The sequence below is a fragment of the Nansenia antarctica genome (genome assembly GCF_963989245.1).
Source record: "Nansenia antarctica genome assembly, chromosome: 8".
In the NCBI taxonomy this organism is placed as follows: domain Eukaryota; kingdom Metazoa; phylum Chordata; class Actinopteri; order Argentiniformes; family Microstomatidae; genus Nansenia; species Nansenia antarctica.
In genome coordinates this window covers 6,857,254-6,882,231 of record NC_137678.1, presented here as the reverse complement: position 1 = coordinate 6,882,231, position 24,978 = coordinate 6,857,254, and the positions used below count along the sequence as shown (strand labels likewise).

The window sequence follows — 24,978 nt, the reverse complement described above, 5'->3', positions numbered from 1 at the left end:
GTAACACCCTCTCCCCCATGGACTTGTATGGTTTTGCTATTGAAGGTGTCTTACAGCTCTTCTGCGATAGGAGGAGGGGTAAGTGAACCTGGCTGTAATATTTCAGGACAGGGTTGGGGTGCAACCTGGCCTCTTCATGACCCCTATTCCCTCCGACACTAACAAAGCGGGCTCCGGGGTAACCAGGCATGAAGAACCCAGCAGAAACGTAGAGAGGAGAGGCTAAAAATGCCAAGAACTCCTCAGCAGACATCCCACTTGCCCTTCAGCGTGATCATGTGCCAGATTATGACTCCAAATAAGCTGCTCAGTCAACAAATCATTTATCTCCTTCAAGAAAAGCAGGCTAAAGTGAATAAGAGAATAAAGGTTGAAGAGCAATAAATCTAGTGAAGGAAATATTTAAGCTATGAGATATACTATACAAGAGGCAATGTAATGTGATGGCAATGAAACATCTGTTCAAAAGTGTAGGAAACAAAATAAGGTAATATTGGAAGGCAGGATACCTTCCCCTTACATTATTATGTGAGCAGTACAAAGTATTTTTCCAACATTGAAAAATTGCATCGCCTATTCCACAAGGGAGGACATTTTGACACATGCACAACAGCGGAAGGAGCTGATGAACTTCTCATTTAGTCACATTTAAAGGAAAATCTATCAATGAACTACATGACTATGTGTCATGTCATAGAACTAGATAAAAGAGGAACTCCTAGATTAAATGTTTAATGTTTCAATCCCACCACAATCCCAGACACGGAGAGAACCAGTGACAGTAGAGGCTGAGACTCTATCAGAGAGAAACATGACTGCTCCCTCCTCTGGACCCAAGGCCTATCTGCAGGGAGATAGCATTAGCTAGGCTAACTCTTCTCTTCTCTGCGTGAGCCCCATTTACTGAATAATCACCTCCCTCATGTAGGGGCCAGTTTGTTTATAAGCCTATTCTGTTATAATAATAGATATAAATAAGTGAAAGTGTGTAATGGGTCGCATTAAACAGGCAGGCATATTGAGGCAGGATTTAATTTGCATGCCAGATTAGCTTGCTATTGGTGGGGGCAGTGCCTTAGGGCACCCTATTCATTAATAGGATCTAGTCCTCCTTAAATCCATTAAGTCAATTGAACCCATACATAATCTGATTTTGAATACACCATGAAAATGGTGAACTGGTAGCCCCTGTTCTCGGGAGGTCCTGATCATTGCCTGCGGAAAGTTGGTGAGACTGCTCATGGAGGAAGCATCCAGCCTCTCAAATAACCAGGGGAAGGGAGATTACTAGGTCAAACAAACGAAAATATAGGTTATATTCCAAATGGACGGACAATCATAACATACTATGCTGAATGAATTTAGCACTTAAGAAACCGACCCTAGACCCGGATACCCTCGCAAACTACAGACCCATTTCTAACCTCCCGTTCCTCTCCAAGGTCCTGGAGAAAATAGTCGCCACCCAACTCCAACATCACCTCAGCAGCAATAACATTGCAGAAAAATTCCAGTCTGGTTTCCGCTCCGCCCATAGCACTGAAACAGCACTGGTCAGGGTGACAAACGACATTCTCATGCTCATCCTCCTGGACCTCACAGCCGCCTTTGACACCGTCGACCACACCATCCTCCTAGACCGCCTTCACTCCACTATCGGACTCTGCTACACTGTTCTGGACTGGTTCACATCCTATCTTTCCGAACGCACCGAGTGCATCTCCTTGGGAGGTGCAAAGTCCCGGACCCAGCCTGTCACCTGTGGTGTCCCCCAAGGATCCGTACTCGGACCCACCCTCTTCACCCTGTACATGTTACCCCTCGGCCGTGTCATCAGCAAGCATGGTATCCCCTACCATTGCTATGCTGACGACACACAACTCTACATTAAACTGGACCCAACCCCTCAGTCAACCTCATCTGCACTCACCATCTGCCTGGAGGAGATAAAGGCGTGGATGAGAGTTAACTTCCTTCAATTAAATAGCTGCAAAACAGAAGCCATCCTCATCGGCACCCCTCACCAGGTTAAATCATCCCCCATAACAAGCATCACTTTCTCTGGACAGGTTATCCCTCTGTCATCCGTCGTCACCAACCTTGGTGTTCGAATGGACCCCCACCTCAACTACGAGGCCCACATTAAACACATATCCAAAACGTCATTCTTCCACCTTAGAAATATAGCAAAACTCCGCCCCACCCTGTCTTTGCCCGATGCCGAGAAGTTAGTCCATGCCTTTGTCTCCTCCAGGCTCGACTACTGCAACGCACTTCTCATCGGGATCCCTAGCAAGAGCCTTCAGAAGCTCCAGTACATTCAGAACAGCGCTGCTAGGATCCTGATGAGAGTGCGCAAATACGATCACATCACACCCATCCTCCACTCACTACACTGGCTTCCCATCTCCTCTCGGATCATTTACAAAATCTCACTGTTAACTCATCAATGCATTCACGGCAACGCACCCCCTTACCTCAAGGACCTGGTCAAATCCCACAGCCCCTCCACTCGCACTCTCCGCTCATCAAATGCAAACCTCCTCAAACCCACCAAAACCCACCTCCGCTCCATGGGAGACCGGGCCTTCTGCTCCATCGCCCCCGAACTGTGGAACGCCCTCCCTGCCCACCTGAGAGCACCACAATCGGTCGACTCTTTTAAGAGCGGACTTACGACTCATCTTTTTAACAAAGCGTTCCAGTAGCCAGATTTGTATTTATTTTTTTCTTTCGTTTTATGCCACAGTGTCTTTTTAACCTTTCTGCTTTTGATGTTTTTAGTGATCTTTATTGTGTTGTGCTGTTTTTGTTTCTTTTATTGACTGTAGCACTTTGAGATTCTTGAAATGTAAAGTGCTTTATAAATAAAATCCATTATTATTATTATTATTATGCAAGGAAATTCTAAAAAGTTTTTTTTTTTAAATCATACCAAATACTTCTACTACAATCATTTAAACAACGGTGCTTTCTCAACCCTCACCATGGCTTGTCTCCGACACTGACGTAGACGACATTTCTTTTTTTCCCTTTTTTAATAGCTTTTAATTTGAAACAGAGAGCGGAAGTGTTGATAAAAAATAAAAATAAAAAAGACATATTTACATTGAAACGGTAGTGTATGTTGCTGGTATGATGTCTTTCTTTCTTTCTTAATTCTTTTTTTTATTTTTTTATTACTGATAACATTTTATTTTAAAAAAGAAAAAAAATATTTAAATTTCTTTATTTTCAAATATGAATGACATTTTAAAATGTATGGACATCTTTGTACATTGTGTTGCAATCTTCTTATGTCAAATGTGGATTAGAAAAGACAAATGTCAAAACAAAAAATAATTCAATGCTGCCATCTTGTGTTAAGTTTAGGTCAACCTTAAAGTTGTGCATTACACATTTAGTGCTAAAACAGCTTGCCATCATTCCTACAAACTCACCTCACAGCGCATTGTTGACAGATTGCAGTTCATTGACAGTTAAGTCTGCGTGCAGCATGGGTTCCAGTCTTTCCATTTTCTTATTGCAGTATAAGTAGTTACTGAAGACCGACAAGTTACCATTGTTGCTCCTGCCTGTCCGCATTTCATCAAACCATAAAGAAATGCAGCTGTCATAGCACTGAATGAGGTGAAACTGTAGGCGTGACAAACTGAATGACGTCAAATTGGCATGACATAAGCTGAATCTTATGTTTGCGTAGATCCCCTATAATAGGGGCCCGATTACAGGCGCCTCTGGGACATGAGGATGCCTCTAAGGGTGGGGGTGCAAACATGTTTGTGAGGGTGGTAGGATGTCTGTAAACTGGAGGTATGTCTGTAGTGGAGGGGGCAGAGGGAGCTGCTGAACTACAGCTGTCTGATGCATCAGAGTCTCAGAGCCCAACATCACCCTGATCTGGAGCCTGCAGAGGTGAGAGAGAGAGGGCAGAGACACTTGGTGTGAGGTCAGCCCAGGACCAGGGGTCCCCAGTCTACAGAGGTCCTGAGGACCAGGGGACCCCAGCCTACAGAGGTCCTGAGGACCAGGGGGACCAGGGGTCCCCAGCCTACAGAGGTCCTGAGGACCAGGGGACCCCAGCCTACAGATCAGCCGTGTGTGTGTGTGTGTGCGCGTGTGCATGCGCAGGGGTGATGAGTGAGCTGCGTAATCTCATGACCCATGTTGCTGACCAGGGGCCAGGCACTTACGGAAGGCAGTGGCAGCACCCATCTGACCTTACTTGCAGGAATTACCGATCCCGATTTGGTAATGAAACCCCATTGTTCTCCCTGGATGATTGGCAGTACCAGAACAAATTAATTAAAATTAAGCCCTACAGGGCCAGAGGTCAGCCCAGGACCAGGGGTCCCCAGCCTACAGAGGTCCTGAGGACCAGGGGACCCCAGCCTACAGAGGTCCTGAGGACCAGGGGGACCGGGGTCCCCAGCCTACAGAGGTCCTGAGGACCAGGGGACTCCAGCCTACAGAGGTCCTGAGGACCAGGGGTCCCCAGCATACAGAGGTCCTTAGGACCAGGGGACCCCAGCCTACAGAGGTCCTTAGGACCAGGGGTCCCCAGCCTACAGATCAGCCGTGTGTGTGTGTGTGCGCGTGTGGACTGTTGTTCTTTGTTCAGAAAAAAAAAAAGAAAAAAAAGGGAAATAATGCAATGTTGTAATGCTATTGTTAATGTTTGGGATTGTTATTGTCAATGGAATTGCAGACGGAGATGCAAGCATGTCATTTGCAAACAGCTAAAGGAAAGGAGATGTTACATATAGGCATTATGTTAGTAGCCTGTGTTACAGGGACACCTAGGGGTGACCTGATAATGTTGCATATAAGACCCGGATGTTGTATGTGGGCGTGCGCGGGAGGAACCGCAGTTTAATAAAAGTCATACTGAAACAGTTTTGGGTCGCTCCACCGCCAAAAAATCTCACTCCAAACTTTTGGTGAAACTTGGCAGCCCTGCAGATTCACCCAAGATGGCCGCCAGCATAACAACACAACCAGACTCACCTAAGATGGCCGCCAGCCTTACAACACAACCAGACTCAACTAAGATGGCCGCCAGCCTTACAACACAACCAGACTCAACTAAGATGGCCGCCAGCCTAACAACACAACCAGACAAACCTAAGATGGCCGCCAGTCTTACAGCACAGCCAGACTCACCTATGATGGCCGCCAGCCTTACAACACAACCAGACTCACTTAAGATGGCCGCCAGCCTTACAACACAACCAGACTCACCTAAGATGGCCGCCAGCCTTACAAACACTCTCCAAGTATATCCAGCTGCGGACATCACGCCTATCACCCGGACGCTTGATGGACCATATTTGGTTGGAGTGGTTGGAGCGCGTCATCATACCGCGCCTGCATATTTGCATAGACTACGTCATCGCAAATCATTTATGCAAGAAATGTTTATACTAAGGATAGTTGATTGTTGAAGTGACTGCATGAAAAGGTAATTTTGTGGCTTATATGCCTTGTTGTGATTTTAATAGATAGCTGGAACTCAGCCTTATGTTTTACGTACCATTTTCTAGCATTGACTAATTTTAGATGCACTTGAATTCTACAGGGAAAGGAGGTTTTCATTGCTGACCTTCATGTAACCGCAACGTGGGTCCAGCCCCACAACTGTGATCCCATGAGCCATTTCCCAGTAAGTCAAATGATTGAGCCGGTATTTGAATAAGATAAACAGCTATGTAGACAACATTGTATCCAGCATTACAATTGGCATGCCCTTCCAAACAGACAAACAGACTGAAGAACTGCTTCTACCACAGGGCCGTCAAGGCCCTGAACACAGCAAAGGCCTAAGTTCTGGGCCCAGGACAGTCTGGACGGATTGTATGGCAGCTAGTGCTGAGGCACAAACATGTACATTTCAAGCCTGCAAACTGTGACACTTTAAATAACGTGAAAAAATAATTTTGTGCAATATGACAACCCTAGTTGACTATCTGTGCAGTATAGTACAGTGGATTGTGTACATAGCTTTTATTTATGTAAACCAGCTCCTTACCTTCTTGTGATTTTATTCTTTTTCTAAAAGTGTTTTTTTTCTTCCCTTTCCTAACACCAGGGGAGCCACCCCTCCTAAATTTCGTTGTTTGGTACCTGTACTGTAGCAATGACAATAAAGTCCATTCATTCATTCATTCATTCATTCATGGGACATCAGCACATTAGCTGTGTTGGTCCTAAATACCTTCTTTTTTTTTTTAAACTTGATTTCATCAAGGTAAATTAAATGGTTTCCTAACACTAAGCCAAAAAAACACTACATGTATGAGAAAGGACTTCATCAAATTATCATGTAATTCATAATCATGCACACCCCAGTTAAGTGTTGGATAAAAATGATAAATGCAGTACATGGTTTTGAACAGGAACATGCTGATCAGAAGGATGCCCTTATCCTTCCACTGTGGGTTCCAGGCCACTTTGTCCTGTGTGTAAGTGTACTATACCCATATATACAGCCCGTTCCAAATTATTATGCAAATGATATTTTTCTCAGATTTTCCTAAATAGTCGATGCAAATGACAATCAGTATAATTTTCAAGTCATCAACCGTTAGAGTATAATTCAAATTTTATTGAACAAACCTCCCAATGATAACAGTATTTTTTTTAAAAAATAAAAAACTCAAAATCCACTGTTCCAAATTATTATGCACAACAGAGTTTCAAAACATTTTATAGGTTGTAAAGAACTACAAATGGTAATTTGATGAATTTAGGGTTAGGAGGTCATATTAGGAGGTCATATTTACTGAAATCAAAAGCTATTTCAAACAAAAACATCTTAACAGGTCAAGTTACATGTTAACATAGGACCCCTTCTTTGATATCACCTTCACAATTCTTGCATCCATTGAACTTGTGAGTTTTTGGACAGTTTCTGCTTGAATTTCTTTGCAGGATGCCAGAATAGCCTCCCAGAGCTGCTGTTTTGATGTGAACTGCCTCCCACCCTCATATATATTTTGCTTGAGGATGCTCCAAAGGTTCTCAATAGGGTTGAGGTCAGGGGAAGATGGGGGCCACACCATGAGTTTCTCTCCTTTTATGCCTATAGCAGCCAATGACACAGAGGTATTCTTTGCAGCATGACATCCTGCATTGTCATGCATGAAGATGATTTTGCTACGGAAGGCACGGTTCTACTTTTTGTACCACGGAAGAAAGTGGTCAGTCAGAAACTCTACATACTTTGCCGAGGTCATTTTCACACCTTCAGGGACCTTAAAAGGGCCTACCAGCTCTCTCCCCATGATTCCGGCCCAAAACATGACTCCGCCACCTCCTTGCTGACGTCGCAGCCTTGTTGGGACATGGTGGCCATCCACCAACCATCCACTACTCCATCCATCTGTGTTACATAAATAAAGGCTATGTACACTATCCACTATACTATACTGTACAGATAAAACACTGTGCTGTACTCTATGCTATGCTATACCTATTCTAACATTTCCTATTTCTCTGCAACCTTATGTACCCTAGGGTTGTCATATTGCACATAGTGTTATTGCACATTCATTTAAAGTGTCGCAGTTTGCAGGCTTGAAATGTACACATTTGTGCCTCAGCACTACACCTGATTTTTCAATCCAGCAGCTGCCATCAATCCGTCCATCCGTTTCCCAGTAAGTCAAATGATTGAGCCGGTATTTGAATAAGATAAACAGCTATGTAGACAACATTGTATCCAGCATTACAATTGGCATGCCCTTCATGGGACATCAGCACATTAGCTGTGTTGGTCCTAAATACCTTCTTTTTTTTTTAAACTTGATTTCATCAAGGTAAATTAAATGGTTTCCTAACACTAAGCCAAAAAAACACTACATGTATGAGAAAGGACTTCATCAAATTATCATGTAATTCATAATCATGCACACCCCAGTTAAGTGTTGGATAAAAATGATAAATGCAGTACATGGTTTTGAACAGGAACATGCTGATCAGAAGGATGCCCTTATCCTTCCACTGTGGGTTCCAGGCCACTTTGTCCTGTGTGTAAGTGTACTATACCCATATATACAGCCCGTTCCAAATTATTATGCAAATGATATTTTTCTCAGATTTTCCTAAATAGTCGATGCAAATGACAATCAGTATAATTTTCAAGTCATCAACCGTTAGAGTATAATTCAAATTTTATTGAACAAACCTCCCAATGATAACAGTATTTTTTTTTTAAATAAAAAACTCAAAATCCACTGTTCCAAATTATTATGCACAACAGAGTTTCAAAACATTTTATAGGTTGTAAAGAACTACAAATGGTAATTTGATGAATTTAGGGTTAGGAGGTCATATTAGGAGGTCATATTTACTGAAATCAAAAGCTATTTCAAACAAAAACATCTTAACAGGTCAAGTTACATGTTAACATAGGACCCCTTCTTTGATATCACCTTCACAATTCTTGCATCCATTGAACTTGTGAGTTTTTGGACAGTTTCTGCTTGAATTTCTTTGCAGGATGCCAGAATAGCCTCCCAGAGCTGCTGTTTTGATGTGAACTGCCTCCCACCCTCATATATATTTTGCTTGAGGATGCTCCAAAGGTTCTCAATAGGGTTGAGGTCAGGGGAAGATGGGGGCCACACCATGAGTTTCTCTCCTTTTATGCCTATAGCAGCCAATGACACAGAGGTATTCTTTGCAGCATGACATCCTGCATTGTCATGCATGAAGATGATTTTGCTACGGAAGGCACGGTTCTACTTTTTGTACCACGGAAGAAAGTGGTCAGTCAGAAACTCTACATACTTTGCCGAGGTCATTTTCACACCTTCAGGGACCTTAAAAGGGCCTACCAGCTCTCTCCCCATGATTCCGGCCCAAAACATGACTCCGCCACCTCCTTGCTGACGTCGCAGCCTTGTTGGGACATGGTGGCCATCCACCAACCATCCACTACTCCATCCATCTGTGTTACATAAATAAAGGCTATGTACACTATCCACTATACTATACTGTACAGATAAAACACTGTGCTGTACTCTATGCTATGCTATACCTATTCTAACATTACCTATTTCTCTGCAACCTTATGTACCCTAGGGTTGTCATATTGCACATAGTGTTATTGCACCTTCATTTAAAGTGTCGCAGTTTGCAGGCTTGAAATGTACACATTTGTGCCTCAGCACTACACCTGATTTTTCAATCCAGCAGCTGCCATCAATCCGTCCATCCGTTTCCCAGTAAGTCAAATGATTGAGCCGGTATTTGAATAAGATAAACAGCTATGTAGACAACATTGTATCCAGCATTACAATTGGCATGCCCTTCATGGGACATCAGCACATTAGCTGTGTTGGTCCTAATGTAGGGTGTAAAAGCTTAGCGGTTACAATGGAATGGTTTAGCAATGTGGCTGTATGTTGTTTATAGCAAAGCATAACTTGATATCAATAATCTGACTCCAAGTAATTTAATTGAGGCAAATGAGGCTTTAATAATACGGTGAACTTTTATTAGAACTTTTATTAGTAACAATTAACACATAATTGTTACTTTACAATTAACACATACAAAAAAAAAGATTCTGAGTGGGGCAGAAAGTAAGGAGAAGAATGGAGAGAGGGCATGTCAACAGGGCATGGGCCGGATTAGAACACATGCCGACATGCCTGTGACCAGAACACCAGGTGTCACCACATTCTTGAGACCTTGTCAAAGACCACTGCATTTCGTGACGTTAGAATTATAAGGTTCTATCTCCATTTTTGTCAATTTTGTTTTTTACATAATCTGATCCATTAGGTGTTTATTAATGCCTTCGTGGTGTTGTTTTAAAAATGTTTACATTTTTGAGTTAGTAATTAATCAAATACAAAGGTTCCATCTCACAAAACATAATAATAATAATAATAATAATAATTCATTAAATTGATATAGGGCTTTTCCGAGGCTCAAAGACGGTGACAATTGAATGTAATAATGGAATGTAAAAACTTTGACGCTCAATATCTCTGAACTACCCTAAACGGAGATAGAACCTTATCATTCTAAACGGAGATAGAACCTTATAATTCTAAACGGAGATAGAACCTTATAATTCTAAACGGAGATAGAACCTCATCATTCTAAACGGAGATAGAACCTTATAATTCTAAAAGGAGATAGAACCTTATCATTCTAAACGGAGATAGAACCTTATAATTCTAAACGGAGATAGAACCTTATAATTCTAAACGGAGATAGAACCTTAGAATTCTAAACAGAGATAGAACCTTAGAACATACATTTTTAATACACAATACAATACTTTCAAATATTGTAGTTTCTTGGGCTTGGAGGGTTTGGGACTCGACTCAGGCTTCTGACTCACTACTTTGGGCTCAGGTGTGGCTACCTTCTTTGGGCCTGCCACGACAGATTTCTTGCTCACTGTAATACAAATATACGCGTATGAGTGCACCAAATTCAAACAGTCACTGATTGCATTACAGGGTTCGACAGTAACGCTTTTTTACTTGTAAAACATTCGCCGGGTTTGTTTGCGCGAGCCCAGACGTTGCTGATAGATCCTGGATATTTTTACCTGTGTGCAGGAAGAACAACAGACAGCGCAGGCGCCAGACCAGACTAGATGATCCTGAGTGAAGATATTATCAAAGCGTACGGGTGATCGACAGGCGCGTACGCTTTGATAATATCTTCACTCCACGATCATCTAGTCTAGTCTCGCGCCTGCGCCGTCTGTTGTTCTTCCTGCACACAGGTAAACATATCCGGGATCTAGCAGCTTCGTCGGGCTCACGCAAACAAACCCGGCGAATTTGTTACTTGCTCCGGGCAAGTAAAAAAGTGTTACTGTCGAACCCTGTATTATAAGAGGAGAAGGAGAGTGGAGTAAAACCACAGAGTAGAGTACTCTAGATGTCTTCTCTCCTAGGCCTTGTTACTGTGAGTTACAGTAGATCAGTCATAGGCTTCAAGGCCATTAAGTTGAGATGTTTATGCCAATGGGAGGTTGGCACAAAGAGTTGAATTAAGCGTATATTTGAAATTAGGATTCAGGCCTATACAAAACAGCCTGCTCTGGTGGGGGGAAATGATCTTCACAGAAAGATGTATTGTGTTTTTCTACCTGCAATATCACTGTTATGTGTTATGAAGGTGATGTATGTGTGTTAGTATGTACATAATAATTGACGTGTGTTATTGATTTGTCTATGACAGTAGTGTGTTAAGGTGTTGGTCTATGACAGTAGTGTGTTAAGGTGTTGGTCTATGACAGTAGTGTGTTAAGGTGTTGGTCTGTGACAGTAGTGTGTTATGGTGTTGGTCTGTGACAGTAGTGTGTTATGCTGTTGGTCTATGACAGTAGTGTGTTATGGTGTTGGTCTGTGACAGTAGTGTGTTAAGGTGTTGGTCTATGACAGTAGTGTGTTAAGGTGTTGGTCTATGACAGTAGTGTGTTAAGGTGTTGGTCTATGACAGTAGTGTGTTAAGGTGTTGGTCTGTGACAGTAGTGTGTTAAGGTGTTGGTCTGTGACAGTAGTGTGTTAAGGTGTTGGTCTATGACAGTAGTGTGTTAAGGTGTTGGTCTGTGACAGTAGTGTGTTAAGGTGTTGGTCTGTGACAGTAGTGTGTTAAGGTGTTGGTCTATGACAGCGGTATGTTAAGGTGTTGGTCTGTGGTTGAGGTAGCCAACCTCTGGGCTCCAGACTGGGCCGTCTCAGCTAGCCGTCTCTCCAGGTTCTGGATCTTCTCCAGCGCTGCCTGGAGGGCCTCCTCCGCTTTCAGGGCCCTGACCTCTGAACTCTGGGCACCGACCTCTGAACTCTGGGCATGGACCTCAACCCCACTGACACACACACAGAAATACACGCTCACACACACAGTCTTGAAACCATACATGTCAACAAATGTGGAAGTACCATAATAATAATAATCTTGACATCATCATAAACAAACAGACATGCTGCATAAAAGTAATAAAAGTAATAACTCACAGATCCATCACGGTGGCCAAGGCATCAAAGGCTGTCTGAGTGCTGTCAGTGTGTGGACAGACAACCATCTCCTCAGCCTGACACAACAAACACACAAGTAAAAAAATAAAAAAATAATATGTTTTTAGGGCATTTCTGCTTTATTAGGATAGAGACAGTAGAGATTGACAGGAAGTATGGGTGAGAGAGAGGGGGGGGATGACTTGCAGCTGTCGATGGCCGGAATTGGACCAAGGACATGGCGATGATATGGCATGGATGGTTGACTTACTTATAATAGACATGCTTTATCTATTGTACACAATCTAACTCTTGTTCAATCCGAGGGCGTGATACAGGGTCAGAGGTCATACCTGGGCCTTGAAGTTGGCCTGTGTCACCCCGATGAACTCCAGCTCTGGGAGGTCAGGCAGCTGCTTCACTTCTTTTTCATTGCTCCCAACAGCAGGGTCTGCAGCCTAAAACACATCAGGGTTCGACAGTAACGCTTTTTTACTTGTCCGGAGCAAGTAAAACATTCGCCGGGTTTGTTTGCGCGAGCCCGACGACGCTGCTGGATCCTGGATATTTTTACCTGTGTGCAGGAAGAACAACAGACGGCGCAGGCGCCAGACTAGACTACATGATCGTGAGTGAAGATATTATCAAAGCGGATGGGTGATCGACAGGCGCGTGCGCTTTGATAATATCTTCACTCCACGATCATTAGTCTGCTACAATGAGAGTGTGATGTGTGTGTGTGTGTGTGTGTGTACTGTTAGAATTGGGAAAGGGGAGCTCCTCACCTGGGGTGTGGCAGGGGTTTGGGTGCAGGGCTCTGGGGTTTGGCCCACCACGTCCATGTCTACTTCCATCCCTTCAACAAACACACCCTCGCCCAGATACAGGGTCACAGGGTTGAACTGGTCACACAGCTGAAAGAAGAAATACGTTTGACACAACAAATGGATGGATGCAATGGATCATTGTTGTTGAATGGGATATATACAGTACATGTATAAGCAAGTGTATGTGTGTGTGTGTGTGTGTAAATGGTAAATGGACTGCACTTATATAGCGCCTTTTTTGCTGCTCCAAAGCACTTTACAACGGCCTCTCATTCACACACACATTCACACACCAATGGCGGCAAGCTGCCATGCAAGGCACTGGCCCGCTCACTGGGAGCAATTTTGTGTGTGTACATTACTGACCTCTGAGTTGACTGCAGAGGGACAGGAGAGCCCGTGGCCCTGGCTCTGCAGGACACTGTGAATGTACACGTCCTCCTCCGTGTCTGTCTCACACAGGAAGACCTGCAGGAAGTCTGCGTGGTAGCTGTGCAGAGCTGCCCACAGGAGGCGCTCACAGCACAGCTTCCGGAAGGAGCTGGTAGCGTTCAAACTCCAACTGCCCTGGAACACCAAAACACAGGCTTTTAATATGGAATGGGAGATAAGAGTGCTATCTGGAAGTCAATGGGACTATGGGAGCAATACAATGTTAAAAGCTTGGGGAGATTGGTGGTCAATAACAGTGATATGAGATGTGTGTGGAGCCTTACACCCATAGGCTTGATTCCACTGAGTGATGAGGGGACCGCTTGGGCCGGGAGCTCAGAGTAACAAGACCTTGGGGTGAGAAAGCAGAGAGATGTAGGGGGACAACAGCAAAACAGACAAGGAGGCCTAACACTTGTCGTTAAAATGACTGTCACATTTACAGGACATTGATTTTACACTACAATATGTGGCAAGAAGCGGTCTCCCACAAAAAACCCAAAACATTTTAGTCTAGCCGTAGTCAGCGACGAAAACTTTGACTGAGACTGCACTGGAATGTTTTTATCAACTGGAACTGGACTGGAACTAAGAAACATGGAGGTGACTTCTTCATCTAAACACCAATGACTAAAAGTGACTAAAAAGCCTGCCAATATTAACACTGGTCTAGTGAAACCTGCCCATTGACTTTCATTGCTCTCTGTCTGAACTGGACCAGAAGAAGCCTACTTGAGGAACTTGAGGCTGGTCCTGTCCACAGTGGTGAGGTCCCCGAAGTCCACGTAGTACACCTCCACCTGGGTCTGGCTGAGGACGCGGTGGATGACGACCCGGTAGAACCACTCGTCTCTGGGAGCCACGCAGCACACCTGGCCCTGACGCACGAAACGTGAGGGAAGGGAGTACCGCTCCGACACCTCGAGATAGGTGTAGCAACTCCTAAGAGGAAGAGGCGTTTCCCACAAACTCTGACATCATCTTGCAACTCGTTACATTACATTTTGGGCATTTAGCAGCAGACGTCTTTAACCAAAGCGAACTGACAACAAATAGATTTGTCTAAGTAAGTGAATCATATATCCATCAGTCATGGTAAGAAAACATAATCTATGCTAGGACCAGGAGCCATTGGCAGTCGCAATGCTAGAATAATTTTTTCTTTCTTTTTTATTCTATTCATGGTTCTATGTTACCACTCCAGATACAGGAATCTGACCGGATCATATGTGTGGTGGCCTGGGAAAACCCGTCGGATGTCGCTGGCGTTCGTGGCAAAGAGCAAAAATAGATGGAAATGTCCTATTTCTGCGATTTTGATATTATGTGGTATTCTAGTACTTTGAACTATTATGGTGAATAAACATTTTAAGAAAACAAAAGAGAAAGTATTTATTTTTATGTTTTTGTGGTGGGTAGTTTGCTAGCGAAACAACGTCACGTGTCTCATTCTCAGTTAAGCAACGCACGCACACATGAGCGAAAGGAGAGACGATACTTCCACCTGTGTTATTGCCAGTTTACTGATGCTCACAATAAGCATAAAGTAATAAAATCTTAACTAGAAGACACACAAATGGATCTGTCCCTCGCATACCGACGAGGCGAGCAGACTAACACCGCATCACAAGCAGACAAACGAGACCGGCCGATCTGCATAGGCTCCTCCCCCGACCCGGAGGAGAAAGGGGTCGGGGGCAGCATGGGGGCAGCATTTCTCACCTTTCACTTTTTTTGACATGATACATTAAAATGCTCATAACTTTTTTTAAATAAAGGGCTATCTCAGTCATTCAACCAGTTATGAATAGCTGAGAACTTCTAATTTATGGAAATATTAAAAAATGAAAATGTCAAAATGCCACCATGTGAAGGGTTTTCCCAGGCCACCACACATATGGTTACGTTCCAGGTCACCTAGGGGCTGCACAGATCAGCATTGTGCTTGCTGCTACTGTACATGTGGTTGCCTGAGATGTTAAGACTCAAGGTATTGTGAGATCTGATAATCTGCAGCATGACTACAATGAAGGCAACCATTGACTCTATATTCATTTCCCATTCCCAATGGGAAATTAAAGTAGAGTCAAAAAGTAGGGCTTTGGGGAGGGCCAGGGAGATCATGGCTGACCCCGCACACCCAGGCCACAGCCTCTTCGCCCCGCTCCCCTCAGGCAGGAGGTCACTAAAGACTGTGAAGGCCCGACACGCACACAGCTTTTTCCCCACGGCCATCCGGCTCCTAAATGCTGCTGCTGGTGTCCCCCCCCCCCTTGCACTATGATCAGGGGTGCAAACTGGTGATGGCCCAAAAAGGTGAAAACATTTTTGGGTGGCTAACCTTTGAATAGCGCTAGCACTAATGGTGTTAAATAGATACCGCTAGCACTAACGGTGGTCTAACAATGATGCATGTGTAAGTAGCGGCAGCCCTGACCTCAACACCTGCAGAATTACTTCGAAAACAGTTTACTGTGACTGTGTTCTCTATGCTGTCTGGAACTGTACCTAGCTCCCTGAAGCAAAACGTTATTTCAACTGCAGCAGAGTTTAGCAGACAGGGAGATTAGCTAGCTTGTGCATCATGTGACATGGATGAGACTTAGACCCCCCCCACCACACCCAAAACATTTTTTTGCAGATCTACACAATTCACATGGATGACCTATTTTGAGATAAAAATGGCTAATTTAGCAGAAAGGTGACAAGTTTGCACCCCTGAATGATGTTGGTTTGCACTGTCTTGTCCTGTCTTGCACCTGTCCTGTTGTAAACTGCGCTCCACTGTCCCAAACCAAATTCCTAACATGTTCACATGTCATGGCAATAAAGTCTTCTAATTCTGATTCAGTCATGTTTCCTCCCCGGTCTAAGCGGCACAGTCTCCTCACCTCATCTCCACCATAATGCTCTCCAGGGCGCGGGCCTCCCGGGTCTCGTGGAAGCGGATGTAGAAGTTACTGGGTGACTCCACGTGCTCCACCAGCACGGCTATCACCTCCCTAGGGTCCCTGGGCGTGGGCGCCCTCAGGCCCTGGCCCCGCAGGGCGTCCAGAGGAACCATACCTGCCATACACCGTACCTGCAGGGGAGGGAACTTGGCCACCATCTAGAGGAGGGAGAAACACACAGCCATGAGTGTCCACAAACACACACACACACATGAATGTGCGTGTAGACACACACACACACACACACGCACACGTACACACACACACATTTTTATTGTCACCACAAAGACACTTTGTGGATTGAATGGGTTGTCCTTGAACATTTACAATCACCAAAGAAGATGTACAGGAGGTGATCAAAGATGTACAGAAATCAAACAACATCTATTCTTGTGAAATGCGTTTCGGTTTCAGCCTCAATTGTCTAGTATGTATTTGGTCCAGCTGCCCCCAGGGGAAACAGAAGCTACGGACTGACCTTGAACAAAAGGGCAAGTAGGACCAGTTACTCTTCTTAGACCAGAGTCAGATCGTGAGTTTAGAACGATAAGGTTCTATCTCCGTTTAGGGTGGTTCCGAGATATTGAGCGTCAAAGTTTTTACATTCCATTATGTTTTGTGAGATGGAACCTTTGTATTTTATTAATTACTAGGGGTGTAACGGATCACGGATAATCCGAGATCCGTACGGATCGCCCCCCACGGTTCGGCACGCATGTGTACCGCGGATCAATTGCAAAATGTAACCAAGTAATAATATTACTTAATATTAGTTAATATCCCTTGTAAATCACAATGTAGAGTTGCCATGAAAAGATAGACGCGACAGTTGCGTGCTTTGTTTTACTCTAAAGCGCAATGATAGGTTGATAATGCAAAAAAAAATCTAGAACAACAAGGCTGCGTTCGTAAATTCGCTCTGGAATCTGATCAGCATTCATGGAACGCCTCTTGTCCAATCAAATTACTTGGTCCCTTTATGACGTCGGACCCAGTGTGCTCTCCGGCGCTCTCAGAGCAAATTTACGAACGCAGCCCAAGTGTTCATGGCGAGTCCTGCTAATGTTGGCGACAGAGAAGAACTCGAAATGCCTCCCTCGTCATTTAAATCCCATGTATGGGAGCACTTTGGCTTTGCTATCAATTATAACAATGAGGGACTGTGTTATTGGAAGTGTGGTCGATAAAAAAGTTACGGTGTTTAAGCGTTGTGCAACGAGAAAGTCGTACGAGCATGGCCACCCATTTGCCGTGACATCACCCTGGTGTGTTGATGGGAGGCACGAAAAAGTCAGCTTGACAACTTCTTATAATGTAGCCAATTTTTTCATACCATGTTTAAAGTAAGGTTTCACTTTATTATTTAGTTAAAAGTGGCATAAAACATGTTTATTTGTCTGCTTTAAAGAGCCCAGTGATTCACTGCTGCAACCAGGTGCCTCCTCCCTCTCTCCTACTGCATCATTTAAGTTGAATGTGTGTTTCTGTTTAATATGTAGCCTAATGTTTGAGTGTAGAATATGTTATGTATATGTATATATATATATACACACACACACATATATATATATATATATATATATATATATATACCAGTTTTGACATCTTGAATGTTGTTGGGTTTTACACAGTAAAAGTGGTGTTTTTACAGAATTCGAGGAAAAAGCTTTTTATTTTTATTTTTATGTTTTGTGTTGATCCGAAAAATGATCCGATCCGTGACTCAAAAACCGTGACACGATCCGATCCGTGAGTTAGGTGATCCGTTACACCCCTATTAATTACGAACTAAAAAATGTCAACATTTCATGTCAACACAGGCATTAATAAACACCCAATGGATCAGATTATGTAAAAAACTCAATTTTGGTTATAAAACCTTATAATTCTAACGTCACGACCTGTCTTCTCAGACCCGAGTCAGACGGGTCTCTTCTCTCACCTGTTGGAAGGTGGTGGTGGTGATGCGGAGGTCTGTCTCTGACATCAAGTCGTTGTCGGCGGCGGCCTCTCCGTCCTCCCCGTCCTCCTCCTCTCTGCGCCCCTCCCAGGGCGACTCCCCAGAGCTGAAGTAATAGCCCTGGCTGGAGGGGTTCAGCCGGTCACCCTGCTCAGCATCGCCGGGGGTGTCGGGCTCTACAGCCCCTGGCCAAAAACATCACATCAACAAACCTATGGACCTTTGGGGACAGAGCCTTCAGCGTGGCTGCACCTACCCTCTGGAACTCCCTCCCCATAGTGATCCGCAATGCCCCCACCCTGGACTCTCTGTTCTCCAAGGCCTTTGGCCCCTAGTCACTGTTTCAGTTTTGTTTTGTCCTGTTTTTGTCTGTCTGATCATTCCCTTGAATTGTAAAGTGTCCTTGGGGTTTCTGAAAGGCGCTATATAAATTAAAGTTATTATTATTATCAGGGTGCTGCGTTTATAGAATGCCATGAGCTATAAGATACAGTACTCAGTTCTGCCCCTCCTCTTCAAATGACCCTTCCCCCAATGGGACAAATGGCTGTGAACTCTCAATAATGTGGGAACGCAATGGTATTAGCTGAATAGAATAGATAGGATGCATTTTTTACATTTTAACCATTTAGCAGACGCTTTTATCCAAAGTAACAATACAAATTGAAACCATCGAGCTGACCTGGTTGCGTGTGGCCGGTGTGTTTGGTGTCGGTGATCATCCAGTGGGGGCCCTCTTCCCCTGCCATAGGCCGCAGATACAGCGTGTCGCTCAGCGCACCAACCATCTCCGTCACGCTCAGGAAGCCACTCTGGGCCACCGGGAGCTCCTCCCCAAACATCCTCTGTTGACCAGGGGGAAATGGTAAATGGTAAATGGACTGCACTTATATAGCACCTTTTTTGCTGCTCCAAAGCGCTTTACAACGGCCTCTCATTCACACATTCACACCCATTCACACACCAATAGCGGCAAGCTACCATGCAAGGCGCCGGCCCGCTCACTGGGAGCAATTTTGGGGTTCAGTGTCTTGCCCAAGGACACTTCGAAATGTGGCCAGCCGGGGATCGAACCGCAGATCTGCCAACTTTGTGATCATTAGGCGGCGACTCTACCTCCTGTGCCACAGCCGCTCCGTAAAGTAGAGTGGAATATGTGTAACAAAGGAAACTAGTATAATTACCTTGTATTCGGCATGAAGATCATGTATTGATATCCCTTCACTGTTCTGAGCAACAACCTAGAAAGAAGGAATCTTCACTGTCACCATCATGTGTGACTAGAACATTAGGAGTTTTCAATGATTTCGGTATCCACCCATAAAGGGGCAACTCAATAGTCTGGCTCCTGACTCATTTACTTAAACGAATGTATTGATTGTAAGTCGCTTTGGGAAGATGTAAACTGACCTGGCGAAGGTTGGCCTTCAGCTCCTCACTGACGGTGCCCGCATGGCCGTTCTCCAGGATACGCTGCCTGAGCTTCTCCTCCAGCTGCATCGTGGCCAATCAAACACAACACATTCACTAGTGGTGATTGGGTGAGTTCCCATTCATATAAATGTGAAGTGCAACGAGACCAATAATCATATCTCATTAAATGTTCTTCACAAAAAAACATGACTTCTAGTAGGAGTGAACTCTACAAGCATTTAAAGTAATGTTCAGGGGTGCAAACTGGTGATGGCCTAAAAAGGTGACAACATTTATTTTTTGCCTGAAAATGAAGAAAATTATCAACATGGTCGATTCACATGGATTTACTATTTTGTGGTAAAAACCGCTAATTTAGCAGAAAGGTGACAAGTTTGCACCCCTGAATGTTACAGTTTCACATACAGAACATTTACTATGAGGTAAAAAGAGAAACAGACTCACTTTTATGACACATTTTTCAAATAGCTGCCCCTGTTGGATGAGCTGTGGCTCAGGTTGTGTCAATTCCATGTCCTGGTGAATTCCATGTCCCCCATGGTCCTGGTGTCCCCCTGAGCTGTTAGGGACAGTGTCCTCAGGACCAGAGGCCATGTGATTCTGTACTGGAGTACCAGAGGGTTTTTCCACAGGAGCTGAAGACAGACAAAATGTTACATTAGTCACAACCAATACCAGATCACTACTGTTTACATTTTACAGTTACACCCATTTACATTTTAACCATTTAGCAGTTAAATTGTATAATAATGAAAATACCACCGCTCATCCGTGATCAGACTTAGCTGAGGTGCTGGAATTGAAGAGTATCAATAAAGTGCAAAAAAAACAGCATCCGTCCGCACACTCAAATCTGTGCAAATAAACCGTAGTTTATTGCACAAACTTTCAGTCATAAACCTTCTTCAGGCATAAAGCAGACAATTTCCCAAATTTCGGCATAAAGCATAAAGCAGACAATTTCCCAAATTTCGTTGTTTGGTACCTGTACTATATCAATGACAATAAAGACCATTCATTCATTCATTCAATTGAATGCAGTGGTATAAAGGCTTCAAACAACATCACTTAATTAGCCAATGCACAACATCTGTGTCAAATATTTCACCTAGTGGCTAGGCATCATGGGAATTGTAGTCCTAGATTTAGTGGACTACAAAAACATGTGTTCATGAGACAGGAAACACCTAAAAGTACATGAAATATTTACAATATATACTTAACAGAACAAAAAACAATTGAGAAATGCTACAAACATGCAGACATCAGGCAGTAGCCATCATATAGCATAGAACATAGTGTCTAAAGTCATTTATTCATAGCACAACACATGTAGAAATACTCATTCAAGCCTAGGCGTTGTAAACGTTCTAGGGTGTGGATCCAAAAAAGCTCTCTGGCATAACCTCCTGTCCGAGGGGTAATTTGCTCTATGCCGCCTGAACCATTTAGCAGTTACCATTTACCACTTAATTAGAGTTTACAGGGACAGTCTCCCTGGAGAAAGTTAGGGCTAAGTAACGTACTGAAGGGCACACTAGTGGTGGTGTTCCCAGGCGAGTCCAACTTATAGCCATGTATAGTTAAAGGTATAAAACAGGGATACTGAATGATAGCATGCCCATGGACACAAGTGCTAAATGTAGTCCTGCTCAGAAAAAAGCCTTCACATCAGGTGCCTCAAACGCATACATGTAAAGAAAAAGTAAATGTTAAAAAGAAAACGTGAGTTTAGAATTATACAGTTCTATCTCCGTTTAGGGTAGTTCAGAGATAATAATGAGCGTCAAAGTTTTTACATTCCATTATGTTTTGTGAGATGGAACTTTTGTATTTTATGAATTACTAACTCAAAAATGTCAACATTTTAAAAATAACACCACACAGGCATTAATAAACACCTAATGGATCAGATTATGTAAAAAACTCAATTTTGACCAAAAATGGAGATAGAACCTCATAATTCTAACGTCACGATCTGTCTACACTGTAGTACCAACCCACCTGTGTCTACCGCTGTCAAGGGGGTCAGCTGTGGTCGAGGTGGCTTTATCTGCCCCGTCCTCACCGCCGTCCCCCCACGCGATGCCATCAGCGCCCCACCCTGCGACGCCGTCAGCCCCATCGCAGGTGGCGCCACCTTCAGGGTCAGCAGGGAGCCCGTCCGGCTCTGCTTGATCGCCACCAGGTCCGCCGCGGCTGCCAGCATCTCCGCGACGGAGTAGAAGCCGAGGTTGAAGACGCGCAGCGGGTGGCCGAAGCGGCGGGCGAAGCCGTCCTGCAGCTCCGACAGGCCCATGGGCCCCGGGGCGAGCAGCTGCCGCAGCTGTGAGCGCAGCTGAGCGGGCAGGGCCGGGGGGGCGTGGCCCCGCCGGGGGAGGGGGCTGGCGGGGAACAGTTGTTTCCTGTAGTGCGGGGAGAAGAAGCCCATACCGCCCCTGTGTGGTTTGTTGGTCTTAGGGACACGCTGCCGGGCCACCATCTCCCCTATGCGTCGGGTGCTTTCGTCCATAACCGCTGCAGAGGGACCAAGGGATGGGAGGGAGGGGAAGAAAAAGCGAGGCAAAGAGTTGGGTTGGAATAAAGTAGTATTTTCGTGCATACGTGTGTAATTTTACTCTGTGCAGGTCATAGTACTAAAATGGTAATGGTAAATGGACTGCACTTATAGCAACTTTTTTGCTGCTCCAAAACGCTTTACAACAGCCTCTCATTCACACATTCACACACACACATTCACACACCAATGGCGGCAAGCTGCCATGCAAGGCGCCGGCCCGCTCACTGGGAGCAATTTTGGGGTTCAGTGTCTTGCCCAAGGACACTTCGACATGTGGCCAACCGGGGCTCAAACCGCCGATCTGCCAACCTTGTGATCATTAGACGGCGACTCTACCTCCTGCGCCACAGCCGCACCACTACTAGACTGGGCTTACCTTTCAACACCAAGCTGCCGTCTTCCAAAAAGTCCATCTTCACCACGTCAGGCATCTCCTTGATCATGTCCATCACGCTGTGGAAGCCGAGGGACCTCAGAGGCAGCGGATGGCCCACGATGCAGAGGTAGTCCCGTCTCAGGTCGTCCGGGGACAGGCCTAACTTGGACGAGTTGAGCACGGAGCGAACATCCTTCTTCAGGCCCCACAGTAGCTGGTCTTGGGTCATCATTATTAATGCCTGTGTGGTGTTATTTTTATAATGTTGACATTTTTGAGTTAGTAATTAATAAAATACAAAGGTTCCATCTCACAAAACATAATGGAATGTAAAAACGTTGACGCTCAATATCTCTGAACGACCCTAAGCGGAGATAGAACCTTCTCATTCTAAACGGAGATAGAACCTTCTCATTCTAAACGGAGATAGAACCTTCTCATTCTAAACGGAGATAGAACCTTATCATTCTAAACGGAGATAGAACCATATCATTCTAAACTGAGATAGAACCTTATCATTCTAAACGGAGATAGAACCTTCTCATTCTAAACGGAGATAGAACCGTATCATTCTAAACGGAGATAGAACCTTCTCATTCTAAACGGAGATAGAACCATATCATTCTAAACGGAGATAGAACCTCATCATTCTAAACGGAGATAGAACCTCATCATTCTAAACGGAGATAGAACCTCATCATTCTAAACGGAGATAGAACCATATCATTCTAAACGGAGATAGAACCTCATCATTCTAAACGGAGATAGAACCTTATCATTCTAAACGGAGATAGAACCTCATCATTCTAAACGGAGATAGAACCATATCATTCTAAACGGAGATAGAACCTCATCATTCTAAACGGAGATAGAACCTTATCATTCTAAACGGAGATAGAACCTCATCATTCTAAACGGAGATAGAACCTCATCATTCTAAACGGAGATAGAACCATATCATTCTAAACGGAGATAGAACCTTCTCATTCTAAACTCACGAGATAAGTACAAACCTAGTAAGACCATAGACATTTCAAAAATGTTAGTGACAAAATGAAAGCCACGTTTCTTAGGCTGCTAGCTAGTAACTACTCACGCCCAGTTTTTATTTTAAGGAGCAAGTTCAAGTTGGAAAAGAAAGTTATCTATTAATGTTGCTGGCGAATAATAGTGTCTTCTATGGATACAATGCAGTTAGCGAAGTCTGTTATTATTCACGAGAGAGGAGTAAATAACATCAACTAAAGACTAAAGATGTATTTAGGTTTCTAAGTCGCTGTTATCACACTTGAGCTAGTAGCCTAGCCTAGCATTTCAATTGACTTCAGCTAGCGAGCTAATTAGCTACTATGACGCGTCTGTTTTATCAACATTGTACGACAGTTACAGCTTGTAGAATACTTACTAAGCTGTCTATTAATATACAGGTTATTCATTTAGAATCGTCTACGTTCAGACAAATTAGATCATCGTTAATATTATTATTATTTACCTTAGAAAGAGAGGTTAGATACAGAAGAATGAAGTCTGGAAGTGGAGTCTTCAATCAGCAACGCGCGTGCAGGTGTCAATCAGGCATCACGTGCAGGCAGGGGCGCCGCTAGGGTGGGTGGGTAAATTAGGACGATTCTAAGGGCCCATCACTGACAGGGGCCGAAGAGAATCATATTTTAAAATATATTATATTTATAATAATATTATTATTATTATTATCATAAGGAAGTTAATGTAGCCGACTTCAAATTATAATTCTATGTATTAAAAAAAGTCACAAAAGAAACAAACTGGAGTTTTGTTTCTCTTATGTTTGACAAAATTAAGCCTTATTATTTACCCCCCTCTATTTATTCATTGCATGGTTCAGTCCACCGTTAATCAGCAGCGCACGTGCAGGTGTTAATCAGACATCACGTGGTGCCACGCAGCAGACTGACGTCATTATCACGTTGATTTCAGTCATGACCAGATATATACTCCTCAAAAAAAAGTTTGGAAACGTTATGTCTTGTAAGGATCATGCATTCGTGGAATGAGCAACACAGATAAACGTGTGGGTAGCGCCCCCCCCCAAAAAATTGCCAAAATCCCCTGCAATATGTGGCATAGTTGTGGCATGCAAAGTCATAGCATTTTTGGTCAGGGACTTTTTGAGCTATTTGACCAAAGCCAGGAAAAGAATAAGAAGAAGTAAACCACCAATAACAATACTACTACGTAGTAGGAATAATAATAATAATATAATTTGTATAATGATTCTAACTGGATTTGATTCCCCAATCAATTGTAATGTAAAAATAAATTACTTTTACTGAGTTTGGGGCCATAATGATAATCAATTACTTTCTTTAGAGGGACATGGAGGTCAATAACTAGTAATTTAAGTGTGTGTGGGAGAGGATGTGTGTCTTTCCTGGTCTGAAAACAGAGAAGAACTTACATCAGCAACAAACG

The 24,978-nt window shown here is 43.8% G+C and overlaps 1 protein-coding gene across 1 annotated transcript; it reads right to left on the bottom strand.

Annotated features, from left to right (window-relative positions):
• Positions 1-3,756: 3,756 nt before the first annotated feature.
• Positions 3,757-22,756, bottom strand: LOC308163781 (tudor domain-containing protein 5-like; the record flags this gene model as incomplete). The annotated part of the gene is made up of 16 exons (XM_080537969.1): positions 3,757-3,907; positions 11,687-11,839; positions 11,988-12,064; positions 12,341-12,445; positions 12,773-12,901; positions 13,181-13,381; positions 13,531-13,597; positions 13,979-14,188; positions 16,138-16,355; positions 18,140-18,342; positions 18,840-19,002; positions 19,342-19,398; positions 19,568-19,651; positions 20,036-20,226; positions 21,596-22,108; positions 22,528-22,756. 16 exons carry the CDS (start codon positions 22,754-22,756, stop codon positions 3,757-3,759), a joined length of 2,751 nt encoding a protein of 916 aa, XP_080394095.1.
• Positions 22,757-24,978: the final 2,222 nt, after the last annotated feature.